This window comes from Stegostoma tigrinum, chromosome 19, assembly GCF_030684315.1.
Source record: "Stegostoma tigrinum isolate sSteTig4 chromosome 19, sSteTig4.hap1, whole genome shotgun sequence".
NCBI lineage: Eukaryota > Metazoa > Chordata > Chondrichthyes > Orectolobiformes > Stegostomatidae > Stegostoma > Stegostoma tigrinum.
The window spans coordinates 9,581,270-9,600,274 of record NC_081372.1 but is presented as its reverse complement, the minus strand read 5'-3'; the positions used below and the strand labels follow the sequence as shown (position 1 = coordinate 9,600,274).

Genomic DNA, 19,005 nt, shown 5'->3' with positions numbered 1-19,005 from the left:
TTTCTAATGCTTATGCCTATCCTTCAGTTTTTTTGCCTCATAATTCTTGAGCCTTTTCCAGATATTTTGTAACCAAATGTTTGGGGAAAACATTTGATTGAGGGCACAACTAAATTAATTTTGGATTCAGTCATAAACGCTATGGAGTATTAAGGACCATGATATGCAGCTCTATTGAAGTCAGCCTGTGGCTTTTAGTCAAAGTTGCTGTCTCTTTTGTTTTGACATTTAACCTCCAAATGTAGGCTGCACCTATTCTTTGTGGTCTTCAGAATTCAGGAAGGAGTTGCAATCATCCTGCTGCATCAGCCCAACAAACTGTACGAGTCACAATCTTAGCTGAGGTCTAATTCAGAAGCCTATAAAAAGTTAAGCAGTTTCAAGTTAAATTCTCTAACTGTATGCTACAAAGAGTTAACATCTTTTCTGCCACAAATCACACAAGGCTACACAGCTGGTGGTCAAATGTAGTCAATTATTTTTTGGGCTGAATATCTTTCCTGCCCAGAAGAAGAAAATATTATCACATTTCGCAATAAATCCCTCCACCCGAATGTCTGTCAATCATGTTTTTACAACAGCATATATTGACCAATCACAGATCGTAGTAGGATGCAGTCTAAGAATTTATAGTTTCCTTTTTAATGTACAATTTGAAAGTCTGGAGCCAATGAAGTGACAAGCAGTCAGACTCCAAGCAGTGTCCTTACAGAGGGAGCTGTGAACATCGACAGAAAGCATCTTCTCTTACAAGAACTAAACAAACAGACTTGATCTTTTTCTCAACGAGTTATTTGACAGGATGTCAAATATTTGTAAAGAACAGATTTGGTAAGCTCACTTTAAGTTGTGGTATTAGTGAATAGGCAGTGCTATCGTTCAAGGCAAGGTCAGTAACATGCTGAGCCACGCGTCACATTGGGGAAATTGGCACAAATAATTGACAAAGTGAAAATAGTACACTCAGCAGTGTAGCTAATAAGCTATATTGCTTTATAACCCAATAGAGGCTGTCAGTATAAAGAACCACACCTTAAATCAGTTATTAGCTAATTGATGCAATTTTATATGTTCCTGGCAGGCCGGTCGCTAGAGCATGCAACCCTTAATCTTAGGTTCAGGGGTTCAGGCCCCACCCAAGAACCTTTTTTTTAAGAGGTGTGTAAAAACATCTCTGAACAGGTTATAAAAATGTTAAATGAGAAAAAACAAAGGCTATCATTTCAGAGGGCACTTGTGGTGCAGAGGTAGTATCCCTACCTCTGGACTGGGAGGTCTGGGTTCAAGTCCCATTTGCTCCAGAACCATATATATTATCTCTTAGGAAATATTGCTTAGGAAATAACATTAATGAAAAAAAGTGTACAGTATTATATGTGTTGTCTAGTTAAAGGGGTGCCAATTTAAGACTGAGATAAGGAGGAATTTCCTGTCCCTGAGGTTTGGGACTCTTCGGAATTCATAGCCACAGACAGCTGTGGGAGCAGAGTCCTTGTGTATATTGAAGACTGCGATAGATAGATTCTTGATCAGTTGGAGGATCAAGGTTTGCAGGATAAGGGCAGGAAAGTAGACACGAGGAATATCAAATCAGCCATGATCTTACGAATTGGTGGAGCAGGCTCGAAATGCTGAATGGTCTACTCTTGTTCCTATTTCTTCTGGTCTTAGAAAGAAATGACTAGTTAAATAATTGACTGAGATCTGTAGATTATTGTCCAAAAAGGACACAGATCGATAAGTGGAGCTAAAATTGGAAAACAACGTTGAGGTGTGGGTTAACCATTGATTTATCGAGTGATTACACAAGCCTGAAAAACCGAGTGGTCAACTCCAGCTCTGAAATTGGCAGAATATTATTGGACTAATGTACATCATTTTGCATACACTACATTCCTTCAAGTAACAAAATTGAGAGTGGGTACTTAACAATTTGTTAGGGCCAGTTCTGGAGGCGCAATTGGCTCCCTGTTTTTATAACTCCACAGTCAGTTGCAACAAATATTTTGTTTGCTTTTTGGCATGCAGACAGTTCACAGTTCAATTAAAATAGGATCAAGACAGCAGAATTAAAGAGGCAATTGCAAAGTTTTCTTCAGTGAAAGAAAGGTGATTTTTATTCACCATAAACCCGAGAAAACTAATAAAATACAATATCAAACACATAAAAACACCGAATCAAAGCTTAAGGAGGGGAGGTTGTCTAGAGTTAAGAGAGTTGTGAATAGGCAGTTCAAAATGTTCTTGGAGTGCTGTTATAGTTTAGCCTTAAAACCATAGTTGTTTATTTGTTGTCTTGTATACTCAGCAAAAATAAAATTTCTTTTCTCCTTCCGAGTGATGAATGAATGTTTCCCTATTTTGTTTTATCACTGGCACTAGCTTTCAAAATGTTGAGACAATAAAGAGGGAGAGAGAGAGAGCACCCACCATTGGCATGGAGCATTAATTTCAGAGTGACACAGATTTGGATGTATGGACCCACACGCACATAAATGCTCACATACATATTCCTGCACACACACTCCCGCATACTCACCAACGTGGACTCCGACATGTACTCAAACATGCACGCATACTCACATGCACTCTCTCACTCATGCATGCGCATTCCCACGCGTACACAAAAGCATACACAAATACGCATACATACTCATACACTCTCTCACACATGCACACACTCCCATGCATACGAAAACATGCTGCATACTCACGCATTCTCTCACACATGCACACACTCCCACGCATACATAAACGCACACGCATACTCATACACACTCTCTCACACACATACCCACACTCCCACGTGTACACAAATGCGCACACATATTCCCATGCACACACAAACACCCACACATACTCCCACGCACTCTCTCACAGACGCACACACACAAATGCACTCACATACTCACACGCACTCTCTCACACACGCATGCACACATTCCCACGCATACACAAACGTGCGCACATACTCACAAGCACTCACTCATACATGCAGACACACTCCCAAGCATACACAAACACACACACATACTCACACGCACTCTCTCTCATAACCAAACACACTGCCACATGCACACAGATACTCACATGCACTCACTCACACACACACGCACATTCCCACACGTACACAAATGCACAAACGTACTCACACGCATACACATAATCACACACACTCTCTCACACACGCACGCATATTCCTATGGGTTCACAAATGCGCACACATACTCCCACATATACACAAATGTACACACATACTCACATGCACTCTCCCACACACTCACACACACTCCGACACATACTCACACACATTCTCTCACACGCGCACATAATCACATGCACTCTCTCATACACATTCCCGCACGAACACAAACATGCACACATATTCACACACACTGTCTGGCGCACACACACACACACACACACACACACACACACACACACACACACACACACACACACACACACACACACACACGCTCACTTACAATATGTTACAGCGTGCAGGTCTCCTTAAATTGTGGAAAACAAAGTGAAAGATCTGCTGCACTATGAATTTTGTACTGAAGTCCATAGTTTACACATTGTCAGGTTAAGTTAGTTAAATCACAGAATGTCACAAATTACATCGGCACTGGTTTCTCTATTAGCCTCATGATAGAATTGAATAAAAGTCTAATTTGTCCTACAAACTTCTGCAGACCCAGTTTACTTCACAATGTTTGCTGCTGCTGCTTATTATTAATCATGAGTTTTATTCCAGTTATGAGACCTACAAGGAGACAGCAGATTGGCTGCTGTCAAAGATCAGCCATCGACCAAAGGTGGCGATAATCTGTGGCTCTGGACTCGGTATGCTTGCCGATGCACTCACAAACCCGAAGATCTTTAAATACGCTGATGTCCCCAACTTTCCCCAGAGCACAGGTATGAATCACAGATTGTTGAGGTCTTCAAAAACAAGAAGTGATATGATTCCTTCAATCAGGTTGACATTCGTAGAATTGCCAACAAAAAGACACTAGTTTAAGATTAAAGCAAAATACTGTGGATAGTACAGATTGGAACTAAAATAAAGTCAGAATCCAAACAGACGTACAGTAATTGGCAAATGAACCAGTGGTGAGGTGATGAGAAAAAAGCACATTATGGGCAAAGTTCTTTGGTATATAATTTGCTGCTGGAAACAACAGTGGAACCAATTCAGTGCAACTTCCAGAGGGTAAGTGGATATAGGCTGGGAGATGGATAAAGGTAATGAGCAGAGAAATCAGATTAATTAGAGATCCAGTACTGGCACAGTGGCTGAATGGCCACGTTTTTCACAGCAACTACGATACGGTTCTACAGTCAGAATCTGTAGTTCCAGGTAATAAATTTAAATAAGTAGGAAATGGTCACAACACATCACAGAATTACACTGTAATAAAATGTGAGGCTGGATGAACACAGCAGGCCAAGCAGCATCTCAGGAGCACAAAAGCTGACGTTTCGGGCCTCCTGCACTGCCACCATGATGCCACCCGAAGGTTGCAGGAACAGCAACTCATATTCCGCCTGGGAACCCTGCAGCCATATGGTATCAATGTGGACTTCACCAGTTTCAAAATCTCCCCTTCCCCCACTGCATCCCTCAACCAGCCCAGTTCATCCCCTCCCCCCACTGCACCACACAACCAGCCCAGCTCTTCCCCCCCACCCACTGCATCCCAAAACCAGTCCAACCTGTCTCTGCCTCCCTAACCGGTTCTTCCTCTCACCCATCCCTTCCTCCCACCCCAAGCCGCACCCCCAGCTACCTACTAACCTCATCCCACCTCCTTGACCTGTCCGTCTTCCCTGGACTGACCTATCCCCTCCCTACCTCCCCACCTACACCCTCTCCACCTATCTTCTTTACTCTCCATCTTCGGTCCGCCTCCCCCTCTCTCCCTATTTATTCCAGTTCCCTCCCCCCATCCCCCTCTCTGATGAAGGGTCTAGGCCCGAAACGTCAGCTTTTGTGCTCCTGAGATGCTGCTTGGCCTGCTGTGTTCATCCAGCCTCACATTTTATTATCTTGGAATCTCCAGCATCTGCAGTTCCCATTATCACAGAATTACACTGTGCTGACGGAGGCTATTCAGTTTATTGTGGCTGCACAGAAGGAGGCCAATCAGCCCACTGTGCAAATGTTGACTCCTGGCAAGATGAAATTGATTGGGTTTGTTCTTTCCCAGTGGCCCTGCTCATTTATTGTTCAATAAATCCAGATTCTAACCCCTTGCTGTGTTTAAAGAAAAATACATTTCCACACGTTGCCTTTGGTTCTTTTTGTCATTTCCCTATATTTCCAAGTAAACCAGTCAGCGAGGATCGGTGAGTTATAGTCTTACTTACAGTCATAGAGTTGTACAGTATGGAAAGAGACCCTTCAGCCCAACTCATCCATGCCAACCAGATATCCTAAATTAATTTAGTCCCATTTGCCAGCATTTGGCCCATAACACTCTCAAGACTTCCTATTCATGTACCCATCCAGGTGACTTTAATGTTGTATCTGCTTCCACCACCTCCTTCCTGGCAGCTCATCCCAAACACATAGCACCTGTTGGACTGTAACCTGGTGTCGTGTAATTTTTGACCTTAATTCTAAGCCCCCGCCCCACTAACCTGGGGAAGAAAACCTTTGCTAATCATCTTATCTACACCCCTCATGAATTTATAAAACTCTACAAGGATCGCCCCTCAACCTCCTAAACTCCAGGAAAAAAAGTCCCAGCCTATCCAGCATCTACTTATAACAGTTCCGTCCTGGTATCATCCTTGTAAATCCCTTCTGTATCTTCTTCAAATTTTCCACCTTTTCAGGTTGACAGAAACCAGATTTCCTTACTTACGAGAATTGCTATGTAATGTAAATAAATAGATTCCAGCTACAAGCATCTGTGAATGTCAACTTATAACTCTAAACCCCTTATGAAACTCCACCCATATATACATGCAGACAGACACGAAACAGGACTGGTCTTATGGGTGAAGAGGAAAATCTTAAAAGGCAGGTCAATATGTACCAGGATGTATTGATATGATCAATAAGTCTCTAACTTATTGGTTAAAAGCAACAGCTTACAGTAACTGGGGACGGCAATTAAACTGGCATTCTTCAGAGTCAAGGTGTTTACACTGCAGAGACAAGGGCAACACTTCCATTTCTGGAGATCCAACAGCTTCTGAGTATTTTATTTATATACACTAGCTGTTCAGCCACCTGGGAGCCAATCACAAAGTGATGGGCAAACATAGACCATTATTATCAACAACCAGTAGCCAGGTCTACAGACCAAACAGCTGTTTGTTGCTGACCGAATCCGCCTTCATACACATCCCTGGTTCCAGCTTGTTTGTGGTAACCTATCCCAACTGCTTGAACAAATAGCTATGTAAACAGCACTTACAATGAATGTGAAGTAACTTTCTTTTTGAACAGTTCATCAATCCCTTCTACATTCTTTCGTTTTTAAAACAGTTCTTTTCTCTATTTCAGTCCACAAATAAAATACAGAAAAATTATAAAAGAAATGGTTTTTACAGGTGCAAATATTCTAATGCACACCTTTGCAGTTACATGGGGACTGCTCATACCATCAGTTCCAGCCACTGCTTTGACTGATCATGTACAGGCACTTCCAAGTGCATAAGAATTCCAAAAAAAATGAGGAATAGCGAACCATTCAGCCCATCGAGCCTGTTCTATCATTCAATATCATCATGACTAAATTTAGCTTTCAACTGCACTTTCCTGCCCATTTCCCATATGCCTTAATTACCTGAAAGATCATAAACCTAGCTCTCCAAGCTCTTAAACATATTCAATGATGGAGCCCCACAGATTCTCAACCCACAAGCGAAGAAATCTCCTCATCTCAGTCCTAAAGGATTGGTCCCTTAACCAGAGACTGTTCCCCAGCCTTTTAGATTCCCTGACCAGCAGAAACAACGTCTTAGTGTGCAAATTATCAAGGCCTTTCATCATCATCATTATCATAGAATCTCTACGGTGTGGAAACAGGCCCTTCAGCCCAACACGTCCACACCAACCCTCAGCATCCCACCTAGACCCATCGCCCTATAAGCCAACTAATCTACACATCCATGAACACACTATGGGCAATTTGGCATGGTCAATCCATCTAGCCTGCACATCTTTGGGCTGTGGGAAGAAATTGGAGCACACAGAGGAAACCCACACAGACACAGGGAGAGCGTGCAAACTCTACACAGTCAGAGACCCGGGAGTGGAATTGACCTGGTCCCCAGCGTTTTGAGGCAGCAGTGAGATCAACTTTCATTCTTCTAAACCCCAGAGAATACAGGTCTAATTTACTCAGCCTCCTGTCGCAGCTAGCAACTCCTCTGGCCCAGGAGCCAATCTAACGAGTCTTCATTGTGCCATCTCCAATGTAAGTATATGCATCTTTAAATGTAGAGACCATGTGCAGTATTCCAGGTCAAAAACAAAAAGCACCAGACATACCCAGAATTTCTGGCAGCAGAAATTCCAAAGAAGAGTTGTATTGGACTCAAAACGTCAACTCTGTCTTTCCACAGATACTGCCAGAACTGTTGAGTTTTGTCCAGCACATTCTGTTTTCATTTCAGATCTCCAACCTCCGCACTGTTTTCCCCCATGTATGGTCTTACCAAAGCCCTGTACAATTGTAACGAACCTTCTTTATTGCTGTACTCCAGTCCCCTTGCAACAACGGCCAATGTGCCGTTTGCTTTCGTCACTGCTCGCTATGCCTGCATCTGCGTCCCTTGTACAGGATCAGTTACTGGCCTCAGTAAATATTTCCATTCAGCAGCACAATGAAATGACCCGGCTAACATCCATTAGTTTGTCAGGGATTAGGGATTGGAGCTGCTACTTGTGCTGTTTGTCGCTGTGCATATCACTGTTAAGTTTCTACAAGAGCTTGCAGACAGGCATTTTTTTAATATTCTGTTGAATGGGACATGTTTTTAATGCAGTGATTCTGTTAGCAGTAGTAATGTAAATTGGACACGACAGTTCTGTAACAGCTGAACATTAATTTAGAACATAGAACATAGGATTATACAATACGGGAACCATGTCCAAAAATGATGTCATTCTAAATTAATCCAGTCTGCCCGCACGTGGCCCATATCCGTCCATTCACCACCTGTTCATGTGTCTGTCGAAATGCCTCTTAAAATATTCTAATAGTATTGACATCTACCACGTTCCCAGGCATTCCAGGCACCTCTGTATTTAAAACTTGCCTTATACATCTCCTTTAAACTCTCCACCTCTAATATTAAATGTATGCCCCTAGTATTCAACATTTCCACCCTGGGGAAAATCTCCGACTATCCATGTTCCTTATAATTTAGTACATTTTGTTTTTGTTCTCATGGAGCGCTTTATAAAAGCTTAGAATTTTGCTGCTGTTTTTAACGGTTTACCAAACCGCCAACTGCTGTCAAAGACTTCTTAGAGGTTTATAATTCAATAAATGGTACAGAAACTGGAAATATAGAGCATGTCTTCAAGTTACACAATAGGACAGGAGTGACAAACGAAAGGTAACCTTAGAAACAAAGACAGAAGATGCTGGAGAAACTCAGCAGGTCTGACAGCATCTGGGGACAGAGAGACAGAGTTAACACTGTGAGACTAGGATAACTTCTTCAGGACAGATAAACCTCAGAGTGAAATGAAAAAGGCCTTGGTCACCTGAAGAGCAACCAATGCATGGAACCGAACTTTATAAAGGATAATGATGGTAAAACATCGAAATAATTTAAGAAAACTCAAGATGCCACAATGGGGTGCTGTTAGGTTTTATTTTGAGAATGGGCTGGGCAGGATAGAATGAATAAACTTCCACATTATTATTTACCTTATGATCTAGAGTGGGTTACATGCCTACATTAGCTCCCAGTGCAGCATTATACCACCTGAAAATTCTCCATGGCCATGACACCTTCATATCTCTATAATTTCCTCCAGCTTTCCAACCCTCGAAGATCGCCTCCGACACTAGCCTCTTGGCTCTCCCTGATTTTCATCATTGCACCATTGGCAATCATGCTTCAATTGATACAACATTAAATGCCCTGTAAAGTTCTGCTTTGCTAAAGATCCTATTGAAGTTGTAGTTGCTCCTGATACAAGCTAGGAAAAGTTGCTAGCTACTTGCTCTATATTGCTGATTGTTCTCTCTTCTCTATCCAGTGAAAGGACATGCTGGTCAGCTAGTATTTGGAGACCTGAATGGGAAGACTTGTGTCTGCATGCAAGGGCGTTTCCACATGTTTGAAGGATACCCACTCACAAAGGTAATGGGTAACATTTTCTGATGGATGATGTGCCCTTGGGTGCAGTCTGTCAGGGTCGTGAAACAGACCCCACCAGAAACATGGTGTCAGGAATGGGGCACCTGAAAGTGTGTGGATTTTCAGAGCTGGAAGAGAGAAACAACAAGGAAGAAGTTAAATAATAAAAATAAAATCTGCAACTTAGAGTTACCGGGATAGTCAAAATGGCAATGCATTTTACACATCTTGCTGCTCTGGAAATAACATGAGACAGAATTACCAGATAACAGAGGAACAGCCAATGATAATATAGATGCATATAATTAGGAGACCCAGCTAATTTAAAGACGATGCATACAAAGCATGGGAAGGGACTGATGAAGGTGGAACTGACTAGAATGAACACAGTGAATGATAATTTTCTTTCTACCATATATTTTAAGTAATTTGCATAATGTGTAACTGCAGTTGTCTGACTTCTCAAATGGAAATCACTGAGAATCAGCTTCAATGACATACATGACATGGTTGCAAAATTAGAAATAACATCTTTACCTTATATAGCGCCTTTAAACAAATAGAAACATGTCAAGGTGCTTTAGTGGAGAGATTATCACACAGATTTTTACACAAAGCCGCATAACTGATGTTCGAACAGGTGACCAGATGCTTGGTCAGGAAGCATTCTAAAGGGGGAGAGAGAGAAGTTGAGAGGGGAAAGGTTCAGAAAGGAAATTTAGGAGCTAACATACTGCTCAAAATGCAGCTACCAGTGATAAAATATTAAAACACAGGGCGAGGCATGGAAGTTAGAATTGGAGCAGTACAGAAAGGTGACTGGGCTGATGCGTTGGAGATTACGGTGTTAAGGGCTGCAATGAAGTGTCTTCAGTGAAAATAATTCTAGCACAGGGTTTGGTTAACAAATGGCCCATATCTTGGCAATACTGCTTTTGGAAAGATCCAAGATTTTTACGTTGTGGTTTTGCAACACTACTGCTCTGATCATGAATCTTTGGAATAAAGGTGGTGGAAAGCGAATTTTTGAATATGTTTAACATAGAGGTAGATAGATTCAATCATAGTGCCACTCAGCTCAGAAACAGACCCTATGGTCCAACCAGTCCATGCCGACCATAATCCCAAACCAAACTGATCCCACCTGCCTGCACTTAGCCTGCATCCTTCCAAACATTTCTTATTCATGTATTTATCTAAATTTCTTTTAAACATTGTAACTGAACCCACATCCACCACTTCCTCCGGAACTTCATTCCACAACAAACCACTCTCTGGATAATAAAAAAATTGTGCCCGTGTTTTTTTCTAAATCTTTCTCCTCCCACCCTAAAAATATGCCTCCGGTCTTGAAATCCCCTCCCCAAGGGAAAAGACACCTGCCGTTCATCTTATTTATATCCCTAATTATTTTATAAACCTCTCAATCCCCCACACTTCAGTGAGAAATGTCCCAGCCTATCCATTTCCCCTTATAACTCAAATCCACATTACTGGCAACATCCTGGTAAATCTCTTCTGAATCCTTTTCAGCTTAATAATATCCTTCCTATAACACATCCAAATCATTTATATAAATGACAAAAAGTATTGGACTTAGCACTGTTCCTTATGGCACACCGCTGGTCACAGGCAGCCAGTCTGAAAAAGAATCCTCCACCAACACCCTCTGTCTACTAATTTCAAGCCCACTTTGTATCCAAATGGCTAGCTCTTCCTGGATTCCATGCGATCTAACCTTGCAAATCAGTCTACCATGAGGAAACTTGTTGAACGCCTTGAGGTCCATATAAACAACATCCACTGCTCGTGATGGATATCAAAAGTATGTTCTAGAATGAATGCTCTGGTATGAAATACCTCACTATCAATCTGACTCACCCTGTTTAGACGAAAGACGCTAAATGAAGAATGGGGAAGGAGATTAAGTATAATCAACTGAGATTCAACAAGCATAGAATGCACCATATGCCACACTGAAATCTGAAGCTTTTAATTACTTTACAAATTATTTCTAAGCAGAGTAAAGTTAATTGAAGACACATGTTGGGAGTTGAAGCTGAGGGGATACAGTAACATTATTTCATAAGGTGTTCTGAGAAAGGGTCTCCAAACCTGAAACGTTGACTCTGATTTTTCTTAACAGATGCTGCTAGACCTGCTGAGCTTCTCCAGCAGCTTCTGTTTTTGTTATATCATTCAAAATGGTCATTGTCGTATAAGTACATATATTCCATTGTTTGTACTTGGCTCTTTTTCCTGCAAATGTTGCCTTTATCTTAAGACAATCTCACATACTCAGCAATCAAAAATCCTGCAAACATCAATTGGGTAAATGCATTACATGCTAAAATTAAACTGGAATTTGGCCATTCCAAAATAAAAACAACTGAATGCTCACATCAGTAAATTGACTATTACCAGTAAGAACAACCTAATATAATATAAACTTAAAGTAATTTTTTATTCTTGATGAGAAAGGGGGTTGTGGGGTACCTGGGAATGTGACTTGAAGTTAGAACAATGTGAGTGTGATCTTAGGAAAGTATTCAAGGATGACTGAAATGGTTTCACATCTGCACACATGGTATGTGAAGGCGAACGGTAGCCCCTCTGAACGTTAAGTCGTGTTTTGCTCTCCCCATTTCTTCAGGTGACTTTTCCTGTCCGTGTGTTCCGACTGATGGGTGTTGAAGTCATGATCGTGACCAATGCTGCAGGATCAGTTGCCGACGGTTACAACACGGGAGATATCATGATTATTAAGGACCACATTAATATGCCAGGTCTCATTGGGCTGCATCCTCTCATTGGACCCAACGATGAACGGTACGTAGTCATTAATGTTCATACAATCAAACCTTTTGTATGTGTTATTTGCTCCTTTTCTACGTTCTTTCTTCTTTGACAGATGTGGAATATAAAGCCACTCTGCCCATCAGCCTGAGGTTAATATAAAAGTAAGATAGTGTGGATGCTGGAAATCTTAAACAAACACAGAGAATGTTGAAGAAACTCAGCAAGTCTGACTCAGGAGAAACGTCTATACCTAGAGAGTAGTGAGAATGTGGAGTTCATCACCAAACAGAGCAATTATGGTGAATAGGCTGAGAGGGGACCTGACTGAGGCATACTTAAAGGAAAAGTAGATAAAAACATATAGAGTTGTAAGCAACAGAGGATACACTGGCAGCATTAGCCAAAGCATTAGAGATGCCAAGGAGCTGCACCAGACCAAGCCAGGGGCCCAAAATAACCCCACAGACACGTGCCACCTGTGCCGAGGCCTACACACAATGGGATACAAAATGAAGCACAGCAAGAAAGCGGGCAAAAACACATCCCTCCATGATGCACTCAATGCTTCCTCTGCTGGATTGGAGCAGAAAGTCAGCGGCATGGTGTCACCTGGCCCGACAGCCCCAGATGCACCTATTCCCTCAGTCACCGCTGCAACTGTCAGATCAAACTTCCTGGGAGTGAAGCCTGAGGAAAGAGATTGGCCCAGGATGGAGTCCCAGGCCTGGGCGGACCAGCTGGTGGGGGTATTTGTTGACACCTTTAACCTTTCCTTGCTACAATCTGAAGTCCCCACCTGCTTCAGGAAGACCACTATCATCCCAGTACCAAAGAAAACAAATGCAGTGCGCCTCAATGACTATTGACCTCCATAATCATGCAGTGCCTCGAGACGTTAGTCACTGCTAGCCTCCCAGCCTGCCTCAGTCCCTTGCAATTTGCCTGCTAGTGAAACGGGTCCACAGCTGACACCATTTGCCTTGCCCTACGCTAATCCTGGAATATCTGGTGAATAAGGATACCTACATCCGGCTGCTTCTTATTGACGACAGCTCCACCTTCAACACTACAATCCCAATTAAACTAATCTCAAAACTCCGAAACCCAGGTCTCAGCTCTGCCCTCTGCAACTGGATCCTCAGCTTCCTGACCCACAGACCGCAATCAGTGAAGATAGACAACATCCTCAACGCCTGCAAGGATGTGTACTCAGCCCTCTACTGTATTCTCTATACACTCTCACCTGCGTCACTAAATTTCATTCGAATACCACTTACAAGCTCACTTATGACACCATGGTTGTAGGCCAGATAACAAACAATGAGAAGTCAGAATACAGGAAGGAGGTAGAATGCTGGGTGTCATGGAGCAATGATAACATTCTCTCCCTCAATGTCAGCAACACAAAAGAAAAGATCATTGACTTCAGGAAGAGAGGAGGAGGACATGCCCCTATCTGCTTTTGACTTGATAGAGGTGTACAAAATGATCAGAAGTATAGATAGAGTGGACAGCCAGAGACTTTTTCCTGGGGTGGAAGCTATTATGAGGGGTCATAGTTTTAAAGTGAGTGGCGGTAAATGTAGGAGAGACGTCAGAGGTAGGTTCTTTGCTCAGAGAGTGGTAGAGACGTGGAATGCATTGCTGGAGAGGGTAGTGGAGTTCAGCCTCATTAGTGGCATTTAAGCAGCTATTAGATAGGCATATGGATGATAGTGTAAGGTAGGGGTGGAGGTTACATAAATATTAGGTTTAGGATAAAAGTTCGGCACAACATCATGGGCCAAAGGACCTGTACTGTGCTGTACTGTTATATGTTCTATGTTCTATTTATGTCAACCGAGATGACGTGGAGAGGGTCAAGAGGGTCAGGTTCCTAGGCACGACAATAACCAACCATCTGTCCCAGACCACCCACATAGATGCGACAGTTGAGGGAGCACTACACTGCCTCTTCTTTCTCAAGAGGCTAATTATATTTGGCATGGCCATAAGGACCCTCAGCAACATGTACAGATGCGCCAGAGAAAGCATTCTACCTGGGTGCGTAACAGCTTGGTAAAGCAACTGGTCTGCCCAGGACCATAAGAAACTACAGCCCAGACCAAGGAAAATCAATCTCCCATCCATGGAGTCTGTCTACATGTCTTGTTGCTGCAGAGAGGCTGCCAATGTCATCAATGACCCCTCCCACCCCAGTAATGCTCTGTTCCAAACTCTTCCATCAGACAGAAGATGCAGAAACTTGAACACACGCACCAACAGGTTCAAAAACAGCTTCTTCCCTGCTGTATTAGACTGCTGTTATTAGACCTCTCAAATTTCAAATCAAATGTTGATCTTGCTTATTGCACCTCCAGTGAAGCTATAACCTTGTGTGCCTTGCTCTGTCTGAGCACCCGATGATTTGTATGTCCTTATATGGTATGATCTGCCTGTACTATTTGCAAAACAAAACTTTTCACTGTACCTAGGTACATGTGACTACAATAAATCAAAGCGAAATCAAACAAAGGTTGGACGAAAGGTCATGAGGAATATAAATAACAAAGTGGATCAATTTGGCTGTTTATGGATTGTAGATACCATATAAAGCTAACAATATAAATTCCCAGCAGGATTATTTGCTTACTTTTTTAATTAATTTTGATGAGAAAATTAATGAAGTAGAAGAGGGAGCACAGTTCAAAAAAATGAAAACGGCGGTGCTCTTGTTTGTAGGTTTGGTACCCGTTTTCCAAGCATGTCTGATGCATATGACAAAAGCCTCGGGAAACTGGCCCTGGAAATAAGCAAGGAACTGAAATGCTCTAATTACATAAAGGAAGGTGTCTACTGCATGGTTGGAGGCCCGAATTTTGAGACCATTGCTGAAGCTCGTCTTCTTCACATACTTGGAGTTGATGCTGTGGGTAAGATATTTCAACAGAAAATAGCTATGAAGAGAGGATGGATCAGCTCAGGTTGTTTATTTTAGAGCAGAGAAGGTTGAAGGAAGACCTGCTAGAAAGTGTATAAGATTACGAGGGGCATGGACCGGGTCAATAAGAAGCTGCTGTTCCCCTTAGTTGAAGGGTCAATAATCAGCGGGCATAATTGTAAAGTGAAAGGCTGGAGGATTTGAGGGAATCTGAGGAAAAACATTTCACCCCGAGGATGGGGAAATCTGGAATGCACCACCTGGGAGGGAAGTTGAGGCAGGAAACCTCAGAACCTTAAAAAGTACCTGGATAAGCACTTGAAGTTTCAATACATTAAAAACTATGGGTCAAGAGCTAGAAAGTGGATTAGTGTAGACAGTTTGGAGCAGACTACATGGGCCAAAGGGCCTCTTTGCTGCTGTATGTCTGTTGCAATAGTTTTCCGCAGGCTACAGAATGAAAGGTAAACTTAGCTTTATCATGCCCTTCTTATTACGTTGGGACATGCCATAATACTTCAGTCAATTAAATACTTTCAACATGTAGTCACTCTTACATCATAAAAGGTACAGCAGCCAATTAGTGCACAGCATGCTCCCAAAGAAAGAGCAATAAAATAAATGGTCAGATTGTCCATTTTCAGTGTTGTTTGAGAGATAAATATCGGTCAGAACGTCAAGAGAACTCCCCTGCTTTTAAATGAATCATAGCACAGAATCTCTCATTTCCATCCAGCAGTGCAGCACTCCCTTCATATTGCAGAGGGTTTGGTTACCAAAGGCCGATATCTAAGCAATGTTGCTTTGGGAAGATCAAAGATGTTTGCATTGTGGTTTTGTAATACCATTGATCTGATTGCACCAGGATGTGTCTGGAGTGGAACTTGAACCCACAACCTGCTGACTTAGAAATTAGAGTGCAAGCCAGAATGAATATAGGCACCTAAAAGGTGTCAATAATGTTGGGGTGTAGGCTGAGCAGCAAAAAAAATCACTGCATTTTGAGTATCAGTGTACAGTGACAGTCTAATCACTCTCACTCATAAATACCATGTGATTCATAGCCCTTGTTAATTCCCATTAATACTTTAAACATTCCAATAACATTTCTGAAAGCTGAGGTCAACAAATGCACTTCATTGTACAAGATGCTGAGTTCCCTTATGTTTGCTAAATGCATGAAAGGTTTTTTACCTTTTGTGGTTCACTCTTAGTCCCTCATCTGTTGGAATTGTCATCCTCTTTTTAATGTTGATCCTTGATGTTTCAGTAACATTTCTTATCCATCCTCATTTGCCTTTAATTGTTCAGTTTTCTCACTATTTGTATTTATCATTCTGTCCAACCTTGCATAATTCTCAACATTCTAGTGATAGGTAATAAATGCTGGGCCAGCCAGTGATGCCATATCCCATGAGTAAATTTTGAAAAAACTGTGAGCCATAGATAGAGTTTAGAATACAGACATTCTGCCCAACTGATTGATGCTAGTGCTTATGCTTCATACTACCCTACCCTCCCCTCTCCATCCATCCATTCTACAAGCAGCCAATATAGACTCAAACGATCTCCTTCCGTTCTGTGATAACAAGCTGTGGAGCTGGATGAACGCAGCAGGCCAAGCAGCATCAGACGAGCAGGAAAGCTGTCGTTTCGGGTCTAGACCCTTCTTCAGCCTTTCTCACTCCTCCCTCCAGTTTCTGAGGAAGGGTCTAGGCCCGAAACGTCAGCTTTCCTACTCCTCTGATGCTGCTTGGCCTGCTGTGTTCATCCAGCTCTGCACCTTGTTATCTCAGATTCTCCAGCATCTGCAGTTCCTACTATCTCATTCTGCTCTGTAATGACTTGAAGACAATTTCCTCAGGTGTTCAAAACCAGACCATTGTACTCTCAGGTGATTACAGCTTCTTTGTGCTTTGTGTAAATCATAACTTCTTAATGTAATTATTTTGCTGTTTTCCAATCTACAGGAATGAGTACTGTTCCTGAGGTAATTGTTGCTAAACACTGCGGCTTGCACGTCTTTGGACTTTCACTGATCACCAATAAAGTGACAAGGGAGTACGATAGCAATGAGGTGGTGAACCATGACGCTGTCCTGAGTATAAGCAAGATGAGGGCAGAAATGATACAGAGCCTTGTAATGGAGTTGGTGGCACGTATGAAAGTCAACAATGACTACTAATGTACAGATGAAGAAATAAAATGGATGCAAGGGCCAACAAGATCCACGTAATTTTCAAAACTTAACTTTGTTGTACTATTTGCATGTAACTGAAGTATAATACTAGACCAAATCACTATGGTGGCTGTCCCTGCCTGATTTTTCACAATATTATCTATGAAATAAACTTATTATCTGATTTGATAAATTATAGCTTTACATAACACGCTTAATGTTATCCAGTTCAGTTCCATTCAGTTTCAGATATGAGAGAGAGGGTGACAATTTGCTTTTTTGTAAAAAAAGATTCAACTTTTCTGCAAGAACTGAACCTCATTTCAATAACTGCCAACTTTACTCCTGTTTCGCCCCACTACTGTGACTCTATCGCTCCCCTCAACACTTATCTGCAAAGCCAGAAATCTGAAGAGCCAAGAGCCTCCCCTGGCTGTAGGACATGAGTCTGGGCCTGTGACCAGCTCAGGATCGAGGCTGCCAATGAGATAACAAGGTGTGGAGCTGGATGAACACTGCAGGCCAAGCAGCATCAGAGAAGCAGGAAAGCTGACGTTTCGTGCCTAGACTCTTCTTCAGATTCTCTATCTCAGATTCTTCAGCATCTGCACTTCCTACTACCTCTGCTTAAGCAAACCTGGCCCTCTCATCTCAGGGCAATGGAAGGCTAAATGAAGTTTATCCAATTTTGCTAGTTTTAAGCCACGCATCTAAAAAATTCCTTTGGGAGCCAGCCAGGAAAAGGAAGCCAAGCAGAAGAAGCTAAAACCTAAATTGTTTGTTGCATTTCTGTAGAGGCATTTCTTGTATTTCGTTGTGGGATAAGGACATCACTTGTTAGGACAGAATTATTATCCTACCCATAAGTGCCCTGAGAGGAATTCAGAGTCAACTGCAATGTTGTCTGGACAGTCATGTAAGCCAGACCAAGGAAGGATGGCAGATTATCTCCCTAAAGAGCATTGGTGAAGCAGATGGGTTTTTATGATAATTTCCAACTGAAGGTTGGTTAGCTTGGATGGCTGGGCTGAAATGTGGCGTATTACCAACAACATAATAATAAAATGTGAGGCTGGACGAACACAGCAGGCCAAGCAGCATCTCAGGAGCACAAAAGCTGACGTTTCGGGCCTAGACCCTTCATCAGAGAGGGGGATGGGGGGAGGGAACTGGAATAAATAGGGAGAGAGGGGGAGGCGGACCGAAGATGGAGAGTAAAGAAGATAGGTGGAGAGAGTATAGGTGGGGAGGTAGGGAGGGGATAGGTCAGTCCAGGGAAGACGGACAGGTCAAGGAGGTGGGATGAGGTTAGTAGGTAGCGGGGGGTGTGGCTTGGGGTGGGAGGAAGGGATGGATGAGAGGAAGAACAGGTTAGGGAGGCAGAGACAGGTTGGACTGGTTTTGGGATGCAGTGGGTTGGGGGGAAGAGCTGGGCTGGTTGTGTGGTGCAGTGGGGGGAGGGGACGAACTGGGCTGGTTTAGGGATGCGGTGGGGGAAGGGGAGATTTTGAAGCTAGTGAGGTCCACATTGATACCATTGGGCTGCAGGGTTCCCAGGCGGAATATGAGTTGCTCTTCCTGCAACCTTCGGGTGGCATCATTGTGGCACTGCAGGAGGCCCATGATGGACATGTCATCTAGAGAATGGGAGGGGGAGTGGAAATGGTTTGCGACTGGGAGGTGCAGTTGTTTTTTGCGAACTGAGCGGAGGTGTTCTGCAAAGCGGTCTCCAAGCCTCCGCTTGGTTTCCCCAATGTAGAGGAAG

The 19,005-nt window shown here is 42.7% G+C and overlaps 1 protein-coding gene across 1 annotated transcript; it reads left to right on the top strand.

Annotated features, from left to right (window-relative positions):
* The first annotated feature begins 638 nt into the window (after positions 1 to 638).
* pnp4a (purine nucleoside phosphorylase 4a) lies at positions 639 to 17,434 on the top strand. The gene is made up of 6 exons (XM_048550176.2): positions 639 to 831; positions 3,764 to 3,927; positions 9,242 to 9,345; positions 11,996 to 12,171; positions 14,863 to 15,053; positions 17,032 to 17,434. Exons 1-6 carry the CDS (start codon positions 803 to 805, stop codon positions 17,244 to 17,246), a joined length of 879 nt encoding a protein of 292 aa, XP_048406133.1. The 5' UTR covers positions 639 to 802; the 3' UTR covers positions 17,247 to 17,434.
* Positions 17,435 to 19,005: the final 1,571 nt, after the last annotated feature.